General features: G+C 37.4%; 1 protein-coding gene across 6 annotated transcripts in view; it reads left to right on the top strand.

The window, feature by feature from the left end:
* The window catches only part of CCDC88A (coiled-coil domain containing 88A), a 156,572-nt gene that overhangs the window by 73,154 nt on the left and 72,478 nt on the right, over positions 1–10,940 (top strand). For all 6 annotated transcript variants that reach the window (XM_043603406.1, XM_043603410.1, XM_043603409.1 and 3 more), the window contains exon 8: positions 79–251. In XM_043603406.1, the coding sequence (XP_043459341.1) occupies positions 79–251 (173 nt within the window). The remainder of the gene's footprint in view (positions 1–78; positions 252–10,940) is intronic.

The raw sequence follows: 10,940 nt of genomic DNA, 5'->3' as shown, positions 1-10,940 counted from the left end.
GAATAGTGTTGGTGTGTTTAGTTCTCTGATATGTAGAATACTAACAGTGATTCTGTGTTTATTTTCATATTTCCTTAGACTATCGTAGAACTCTCTGAAGAACGGGATGGTCTTCATTTTTTACCCCATGCCTCTTCATCTGCACAGTCACCCTGTGGTTCTCCAGGCATGAAGCGAACAGAAAGTCGACAACATCTGTCAGTGGAACTGGCAGATGCTAAGGCAAAGATAAGAAGGCTTAGGCAGGAATTGTAAGTTGCCGATTTTCAAGGCTTATTGAATTTACACGGTTGCAAAGCTGACCTAAAAATGTTTTTCATCTTATGGAATATAGATCAGTTGTTTCAGCTGCTAGCATGACTCTCAGTCAGAGTTCTCACTACCATTTGTTAAAATGAGAAAAATAAATAGACTGGCAGAAAGTTTTCCTAATCCTAAATCTTACCAATTTAAAGGTTGTCCTTTATTCTGAATTTATGTCCTTTTTATCTTTCTTGTATTAAAATGATCTTTCTTTTACAAAATATTGTTCTTCCTTGGCAAATTTGGGTCTCCTTAATCTTTGGGGAGGTCTCCTTAATTTTTTTAATTTTTATATTCTTTGAAATCTAAAATACTGGCAACCGCTGGTTGCCAGTCAGACAATAAGGTCAATAAGTTTAGCTCTTTTACAGGTCATTAAGTTTAGCTCTTTTAAAATTAATGTTATAAAAGAGTGAATTGTTGGTGTACAGTATTACAAAAAATAATTTTGTGTTATATTCTGTGTTGAGTAATTAAAATGCCTGAGTCATAGGCTTAGATATGGTAAATATTCATATTGGTTAGTGATGATGAAATTACATTTATTTAGCTTTAAAGATAATTTGAGAAAAGTCAGTATAAATTTCACATAAGCATTCCTTGGTGAATCACATGTAAAGACATAACCAGTCTCTGCTGGAGATATTTTGTACTGTAAAAAGAACAAAGGATTTTTATATTTGGGGCTTTTTTTCTTCTCTTCTCTTTTCTTTTCTTTCTTTTCTGTCTTTTTTTTTTTTTTTTTTTTTTTGGTTTGTTTTCCTGGAATTTGGGCTTCAGAGTATAGATTTAAAATTTAAAGCTACAATATAACAATTAAGTTTATTTACAGATTATTTAAAGCAGTTAGTTTAAGAAAGTGATTGAATATGCAAGGTAGAAAAAATATACAGTCTCTAGGAAAATTTGAAAACAAAAAACTACAGCTTTCATTGTGGATGTCTGTGCTATTATGTATCTATTGAAGTGAACACGCCCAGGATATTCTATAAACAGCTGCACCAGGAAAATTAGAGAAGAGATTGCTGTTATTAGTTTGACTGGCAGTTAATGGATAGCCTAAACAGTGCACACTAGTTCGTTCCATATAATTTAGCACAATCTTCTCTAGTCTTTAGATAAAGCATGCAATTAGAACTGCAATGATGGCTGTGAATTCATTTAACATTTTGCACTATATTAGAATTTGATTTTTAAATGAAATTTACTTGGCCATGGAGTGTATTAAAATTCCAAACAACTTAGAGAGATTGGTAAAATTTGGTTTCTCATGTGCTGACTGGAAAATGTAAATGAATATTATTAATGAGTAAATAAATGTGTCAGATACAGCAGATATTCCCAATAACTAGCATTTCATCAAATACCATCTTTTGTCCTTTGAAAATGTGTTCCTTCACAGGTATCTTTTATTAACATTTGTTCTAAGTCTTTTTGTTGGGATAGATCTTTACTGAAGTAATGAAGCATGGAAATCATGGTGGATAAAAATAGTTTAGGTTGCTTTCTACCTAATGGAAATAAATAATTGTAATGAGAACATGCAAATTAACTAATAGAATATTACTTACAGGTGGTACATTATACTATAATTGCTTTTGGTTTATTAACATACAGAGTAAAAAATATAATTTGCAATTTGGATGGAAGAAGTAATTCCTTATAAATTTCACTTTTATGTAGTAGTTAATACCCTATCAAAGACTTCCTTTAATAATTCTCTCTGTGTCAGCCTAGCAAAAAACATGTTTGCTACAGACCATGATTAATATAGATACTATTATGCATTATCCTCCATGGTATATTGATTGCATTGTAAGAAGTTAAGCTTCCAAGCTAAATTTGGTCAGATCATCACACTACAGAAAGTTAGATTTGAACAAATTCGAGAATATGGCCCACTACTAGAGTAGCAGTCAAGAAACTACAGTGTGTGCACCAGACCTACCCACCCCCCTCCCACTGCTTGCATTTATAAATAAAATTGTGCTGAAACTAACAAACAAAAAAATAGTTCTCTGTTTCCATGGATCCCATATTTTTCAAAGTTTTTCTATCATACAAATTAATAACTTTTTTTTCCCATAGTTACCTACCTTTATTTTTTTAATATGAAATTTATTGTCAAATTGGTTTCCATACAACACCCAGTGCTCATCCCAGTAGGTGCCCTCCTCAGTGACCATCACCCACTTTCCCCTCCCTCCCACCCCCCATCAACCCTCAGTTTATTCTCATTTTTTAAGAGTCACTTATGGTTTGCCTCCCTCCCTCTCTAACTTTTTTTCCCCCTTCCCCTCCCCCATGGTCTTCTGTTAAGTTTCTCAGGATCCACATAAGAGTGAAAACATATGGTATCTGTCTTTCTCTGTATGACTTATTTCACTTAGCATAACACTCTCCAGCTCCATCCACGTTGCTACAGAAGGCCGTATTTCATTCTTTCTCATTGCCAAGTAGTATTCCATTGTATATATAAACCACAATTTCGTTATCCATTCATCAGTTGATGGACATTTAGGCTCTTTTTATAATTTGGCTATTGTTGAGAGTGCTGCTATAAACATTGGGGTACAAGTGCCCTTATGCCTCAGCACTCCTGTATTCCTTGGGTAAGTTCCTAGCAGTGCATTGCTGGGTCATAGGGTAGATCTATTTTTAATTTTTTGAGGAACCTCCACACTATTTTCCAGAGCGGCTGCACCAGTTTGCATTCCCACCAACAATGCAAGAGGGTTCCCGTTTCTCCACATCCTCTCCAGTATCTATAGTCTCCTGATTTGTTCATTTTAGCCACCCTGACTGGCGTGAGGTGATATCTGAGTGTGGTTTTGATTTTTATTTCCCTGATGAGGAGTGACTCCAGAATTGGGCCCACAAAAGTATGGCCAACTAATCTTTGACAAAGCGGGAAAGAAAATCCAATGGAAAAAAAGGCAGTCTCTTTAACAAACGGTCCTGGGAGAACTGGACAGCAATATGCAGAAGAATGAAACTAGACCACTTTCTTACACCATTCACAAAAATAATCTCAAAATGGGTAAAGGACCTGAATGTGAAACAGGAAACCACCAAAACCCTAGAGGAGAAAGCAGGAAAAAGCCTCTCTGACCTCAGCCGCAGCAATTTCATACTTGACACATCCCCAAAGGCAAGGGAATTAAAAGCAAAAATGAACTATTGGGAACTCATGAAGATAAAAACCTTCTACACTGCAAAGGAAACAATCAACAAAACTAAAAGACAACCGACGGAATGGGAAAAGATATTTGCAAATGACATATCGGACAAAGGGCTAGTATCCAAAATCTATAAAGAACTCACCAAACTCCACACCTGAAAAACAAATGATCCAGTGAAGAAATGGGCAGAAGACATGAATAGACACTTCTCTAAAGAAGACCTCCAGAAGGCCAACAGGCACATGAAAAATGCTCAGCATCACTCCTCATCAGGGAAATATTAACTCTTTTTTAAATAACAGCTTTATTGAGGTATTTTATGTATCAGAAAATTCATCCTTTAAAAATGTAATTCAGTGGTTTTTAGTATATTCATAGAGTTGTGCAACCATCACATAGTATCTAATTTTAAGATACTTTCATCAACCCCAAAGAAACCCCATACCCATTAGCAGTCATTCCTTATTCCTCTTTGCCCTTGGCTCTTGGGAACCTTTAATATATTTTGTGTTTCCCTGGATTTACTCATTCTGGACATCCATATAAATGGATATGGCCTTTTGTGTCTGGCCTCTTTCACTTAGCATAATGTTGTCAAGGTTCATCCATGTTGTAGCATGTATCATTATGTCATTCCTTTTTACAATAATAATCCATTATATGGATATACCACCTTTTGGTTACCCCTTTATGAGTCAGTAGATAATTGGAATGTTTCCACTTTTTGACTGTTATGAATAATGCTCCTAAGAACATTCATGGTGAACATTTTTTAAAAAAAAATTTTTTTTTTTTAAGGTTTATTTATTTTTGAGAGAGACAGAGACAGAATGCGAGTGGGTTAGGGGCAGAGAGAGAGGGAGACACAGAATCGGAAACAGGCTCCAGGCTCCGAGCCATCAGCCCAGAGCCCGACGTGGGGCTCGAACTCACGGACCGCGAGATCGTGACCTGGCTCAAGTCGGACGCTTAACCAACTGCGCCACCCAGGCGCCCCCATGGTGAACATTTTTATGTGGGCATATGTTTTCAGTTTTCTTGGATATATACTGAAGAATGGAAATGATGGGCCATATGGTAGCTCTATGTTTAACCTTTTGAGTAACTGTCAAATTATTTGGCACACATTTTTACATTCCCACCAGCAATGTATGAGGGCTTCAGTTTCTCCATAACATCACCAATACTTCTTATTATATACCTTTTTGATTATAGGCATTCTAGTGGGTATGAAGGGATACCTCATTGTGTTTTTGACTTGCATTTCCCTGATGACTAAAGATGTTGAGAGTATCTTTTCATGTGCTGTTGGACATTTGTATATCCTCTTTGGAGAAATGTCTTTTCAGATCGTTTGCCCATTTTAAAATTGAGTTGTGAGATAAACTTTTAAGTGGATGGATGAAATAATGTGAACCCCTGGAAGTGTATTAGAAGTCAGTATAGCCTGCAGTTGAAACCATAGGAGTTTTGGTCATTTCTGACTTGGAAGAGAAATGGGAGGTGTGTCAAGAAGATTTCATAGAGATAATTACATTTCAACCTAGGCATTTATTGGGTATTCTGAAAAGGAACTGCAACAAATTCAGTAGGCTATAAGGACAAGCATTACAAGAAGTTAAGTTGAAAATGAAGGTGTAGATACATGGAAGGTCATGTATGCAGTACTTAGAAGGTTGGACTTTAAACAGTGGGGATCAGTGGAAGATTTTTTTGAATAGGAGAATAACATCAGTTTTATGTTTTAATGAAGAGATGCTAGCCTAGTAGTTGACTTTTTTTTTTTTTTTAATCTAAGTCTAGTGGTTGACTCTTGGTGAATGTTCACATTGAAAAAATGAATTTCGGAGGCATACTGCCTGAGTGTGATTCCTGGCTCAACACACTCCTTCACTGAGTGACCATTGCCAACTTAACTTGATCTAAGGCTCTCAGTTTGCTAGCCCATTAAGTAGAAATAATAATTGTGCCTACTGTAGTGTTGTTGTGTGTGGTAAATATCTAAAGTGACCAGTAAATTTAAGCTGATATCATTGGTACTTTTTTTAGAGACTTATGTGAGGATTGAGTGCTTGGCAAAGTGAAAAGTGCTTACAAATGTGCCTGACACAGATAGTAAGAGCTTGATAATTGTTAGCCAAAGATGGGCACACCACATGAAATCAGCAAAAAGGTCAGAGAATTAATATATAGAGGAGGAGTAGAGAACCTTATAGTGTGAAGTTGTGGAAGCCAAAGGAGAGAGGGTGTCAAGAAGAACTGAGTTAATTGTATTGACTTCTTGTAAAAGATCCAAAAATAATCCATTGGGTTCATCACTAAGGAGGTAATTGACTGTACTGAAAAACAGTATTAGTAGGGAGGTGTAAATGGAAGCCTCATTGTTGGGGATAGAATGGGCAAATGGGTGCAAAAAGGAATTATTTCTTTTTTTTTTAAACGTTTATTTATTTTTGAGACAGAGAGAGACAGAGCATGAACAGGGGAGGGGCAGAGAGAGAGGGAGACACAGAATCTGAAACAGGCTCCAGGCTCTGAGTGGTCAGCATAGAGCCCGACGCGGGGCTCGAACTCACTGACCGTGAGATTATGACCTGAGCCGAAGTCGGATGCTTAACCGACCGAGCCACCCAGGTGCCCCAAAAAGGAATTAATTTCTTAATGAGGCTGGAACTCATGGATAACTTTTCTGGAAAAATTATTTAAATTCATACTTCACATACATCAAAGTGAACTTCAGATAGATTAAAGAGTTAAATGTAAAAAATGAAATAATGGTGAAAGAATCAGAAAGAAATATAAATGAGTATGTATTTGTTCTCTAGATGGTGAGGAGCTTTGCAAAAGAGCATAAAAAATATTTATAAAAGAAGTGGTTCCTCTATTTGTATAAAAGATGCTAGGGGCGCCTGGGTGGCGCAGTCAGTTAAGCGTCCGACTTCAGCCAGGTCATGATCTCACGGCCCGTGAGTTCGAGCCCCGCGTCGGGCTCTGGGCTGATGGCTCGGAGCCTGGAGCCTGGAGCCTGCTTCCGATTCTGTGTCTCCCTCTCTCTCTGCCCCTCCCCCGTTCATGCTCTGTCTCTCTCTGTCCCAAAAATAAATAAACGTTAAAAAAAAAAATTTTAATAAAAAAAAAAAAAAGATGCTAAATATGTAAACATCCAGAAAAAAATAAAATTAAAAGCGTTTAAATATCCTTCAAAGAATTAAACAAAGAATTTTTATATGATCTAGCAATTCCACATCTAAATATATTCCCCCAAAATTGAAAACAGACTCAAAACAGGTACTTGTATGCTATTATTCATTGCAGCATTACTCCCAATAGCCAAAAGATGGCACCAATTGAAGTGTCCATGAACAGATTGTTGTTAAATAAACAAAATGTGCTGTTAGTATACAATGGAATATTTTTCAGACATAAAAATGATGAAATTCTACTACCTGCTATAACATGAATGAGTCCTGAAATCAGTTTGCTAAGTGAAGTAAGCTATATACAAAGGACAAATGTTGTATGATTCCACTTAAAATCTTTAATAGGCAAATTAGGAGACTGGTATATTAGGGAGTTGCTAGGGGTATGACAGAATTGGAGACTTACTGCTTAATGAAAACAGAATTGTTTGGGGTGATGAAAAAGATTAGGGAACAGGTTGTAGTGATAGTTTAATAACATTGTAAATGTAATTAGTGCCACTAAATTTTCTTTTTTTTTTTTTTAACTTGTTTTTATTTTTTTAATTTACATCCAAAATAGTGCAACAATGATTTCAGGAGTAGATAGATTCCTTAGTGCCCCTTACCGATTTATCCCATCCCCCCTCCCACAACCCCTCTAGTAACCCACAGTTTGTTCTCCCTTTTTATGAGTCTGTTCTGTTTTGTCCCCCTCCCTGTTTTTATATTATTTTTGTTTCCCTTCCCTTAAGTTCATCTCTTTTGTCTCTTAAAGTCCTCATATGAGTGAAGTCATATGATTTTTGTCTTTCTCTGACTAATTTCACTTAGCATAATACCCTCCAGTTCCATCCACGTAGTTGCAAATGGCAAGATTTCCTTCTTTTTGATTGCCGGGTAATGCTCCATTGTATATATATACCACATCTTCTTTATCATTTCATCCATCGATGGACGTTTGGGCTCTTTCCATACTTTGGCTATTGTTGATAGTGCTGCTGTAAACATTGGGGTGCATGTGCCCTTTCGAAACAGCACACCTGTATCCCTTGGATAAATGCCAGTAGTGCAATTGCTGGGTCGTAGGGTAGTTCTATTTTTAGCTTTTTGAGGAACCTCCATACTGTTTTCCAGAGTGGTTGCACCAGCTTGCATTCCCACCAACAATGCAAAAGAGATCTTCTACTCCGCATCCTCGCATACATCTGTTGTTGCCTGAGTTGTTAGTGTTAGCCATTCTGACAGGTGTGAGGTGGTATCTCATTGTGGTTTTGATTGTATTTCCCTGATGATGAGTGATGTTGAGCATTTTTTAAGTGTCGGTTGGCCATCTGGGTGTCTTCTTTGGAGAAGTGTCTATTCATGTCTTTTGCCCATTTCTTCACTGGATTATTTATTTTTTGGGTGTTGAGTTTAATAAGTTCTTTATAGATTTTCGATACTAACCCTTTATCTGATATGTCATTTGCAAATATCTCCTCCCATTCTGTCGGTTGCCTTTTAGTTTTGCTGATTGTTTCCTTCGCTGTGCAGAAGCTTTTTATTTTGATGAGGTCCCAGTAGTTCATTTTTGCTTTAGTTTCCCTTGCCTCCGGAGACATGTTGAGTAAGAAGTTGCTACGGCCAAGATTAGAGAGGTTTTTCCCTGTTTTCTCCTCAAGGATTTTGGTGGCTTCCTGTCTTACATTGAGGTCTTTCATCCATTTTGAGTTTATTTTTGTGTATGGTGTAAGAAAGTAGTCCAGGTTCATTCTTCTGCATGTCGCTGTCCAGTTTTCCCAGCACCACTTGCTGAAGCGACTGTCTTTATTCCATTGGATCTTCTTTCCTGCTTTGGCAGATTAGTTGGCCATACGTTTGTGGGTCCAGTGCCACTAAATTTTCACTTAAAATGACTAAAATTGCAATTTTATGTTAAAAATATGCTACCATAATAAAAATAAAATTTGTTTTTAATTTTTTTAAAAAAGCATTCAGCAACTGTATAGAAATATTTATAAATATCTTATAAATCATAAAAGGTAGGGGCGCCTGGGTGGCACAGTCAGTTAAGTGTCCAGCTTTGGCTCAGGTCACAGTCTCAGGATTCAGTTAATTATTTCCTTTTTTTTTTTTCTTTTTTTTTTTTTTTTTTTTCTTTTTTTTTCTTTTTTTATTTTTTTATGAAATTTATTGACAAATTGGTTTCCATACAACACCCAGTGCTCATCGCAAAAGGTGCCCTCCTCAATACCCATCACCCACCCTCTCCTCCCTCCCACCCCCCATCAACCCTCAGTTTGTTCTCAGTTTTTAAGTCTCTTATGCTTTGGCTCTCTCCCATTCTAACCTCTTTTTTTTTTTTTTTCCTTCCCCTCCCCCATGGGTTCCTGTGAAGTTTCTCAGGATCCACATAAGAGTGAAAACATATGGTATCTGTCTTTCTCTGTATGGCTTATTTCACTTAGCATCACACTCTCCAGTTCCATCCACGTTGCTACAAAAGGCCATATTTCATTTTTTCTCATTGCCACGTAATATTCCATTGTGTATATAAACCACAATTTCTTTATCCATTCATCAGTTGATGGACATTTAGGCTCTTTCCATAATTTGGCTATTGTTGAGAGTGCTGCTATGAACATTGGGGTACAAGTGGCCCTATGCATCAGTGCTCCTGTATCCCTTGGATAAATTCCTAGCAGTGCTATTGCTGGGTCATAGGGTAGGTCTATTTTTAATTTTCTGAGGAACCTCCACACTGCTTTCCAGAGCGGCTGCACCAATTTGCATTCCCACCAACAGTGCAAGAGGGTTCCCGTTTCTCCACATCCTCTCCAGCATCTAGAGTCTCCTGATTTGTTCATTTTGGCCACTCTGACTGGCGTGAGGTGATACCTGAGTGTGGTTTTGATTTGTATTTCCCTGATAAGGAGCGACGCTGAACATCTTTTCATGTGCCTGTTGGCCATCCGGATGTCTTCTTTAGAGAAGTGTCTATTCATGTTTTCTGCCCATTTCTTCACTGGGTTATTTGTTTTTTGGGTGTGGAGTTTGGTGAGCTCTTTATAGATTTTGGATACTAGCCCTTTGTCCGATATGTCATTTGCGAATATCTTTTCCCATTCCGTTGGTTGCCTTTTAGTTTTGTTGGTTGTTTCCTTTGCTGTGCAGAAGCTTTTTATCTTCATAAGGTCCCAGTAATTCACTTTTGCTTTTAATTCCCTTGCCTTTGGGGATGTGTCGAGGAAGAGATTGCTACGGCTGAGGTCAGAGAGGTCTTTTCCTGCTTTCTCCTCTAAGGTTTTGATGGTTTCCTGTCTCACATTTAGGTCCTTTATCCATTTGGAGTTTATTTTTGTGAATGGTGTGAGAAAGTGGTCTAGTTTCAACCTTCTGCATGTTGCTGTCCAGTTCTCCCAGCACCATTTGTTAAAGAGGCTGTCTTTTTTCCATTGGATGTTCTTTCCTGCTTTGTCAAAGATGAGTTGGCCATACGTTTGTGGGTCTAGTTCTGGGGTTTCTATTCTATTCCATTGGTCTATGTGTCTGTTTTGGTGCCAATACCATGCTGTCTTGATGATGACAGCTTTGTAGTAGAGGCTGAAGTCTGGGATTGTGATGCCTCCTGCTTTGGTCTTCTTCTTCAAAATTCCTTTGGCTATTCGGGGCCTTTTGCGGTTCCATATGAATTTTAGGATTGCTTGTTCTAGTTTCGAGAAGAATGCTGGTGCAATTTTGATTGGGATTGCATTGAATGTGTAGATAGCTTTGGGTAGTATTGACATTTTGACAATATTTATTTTTCCAATCCATGAGCAGGGAATGTCTTTCCATTTCTTTAAATCTTCTTCAATTTCCTTCAGAAGCTTTCTATAGTTTTCAGCATACAGATCCTTTACATCTTTGGTTAGATTTATTCCTAGGTATTTTATGCTTCTTGGTGCAATTGTGAATGGGATCAGTTTCTTTATTTGTCTTTCTGTTGCTTCATTGTTAGTGTATAAGAATGCAACTGATTTCTGTACATTGATTTTGTATCCTGCAACTTTGCTGAATTCCTGTATCAGTTCTAGCAGACTTTTGGTGGAGTCTATCGGATTTTCCATGTATAATATCATGTCATCTGCAGAAAGCGAAAGCTTGACTTCATCTTTGCCAATTTGGATGCCTTTGATTTCCTTTTGTTGTCTGATTGCTGATGCTAGAACTTCCAGCACTATGTTAAACAGCAGCGGTGAGAGTGGGCATCCTTGTCGTGTTCCTGATCTCAGGGAAAAAGCTCTCAGTTTTT

The sequence above is a fragment of the Prionailurus bengalensis genome, chromosome A3, assembly GCF_016509475.1.
Source record: "Prionailurus bengalensis isolate Pbe53 chromosome A3, Fcat_Pben_1.1_paternal_pri, whole genome shotgun sequence".
Classification (NCBI taxonomy): Eukaryota; Metazoa; Chordata; class Mammalia; order Carnivora; family Felidae; genus Prionailurus; species Prionailurus bengalensis.
The sequence above is the reverse complement of the archived record's forward strand: the minus strand, read 5'-3'. Positions and strand labels throughout refer to the sequence as shown.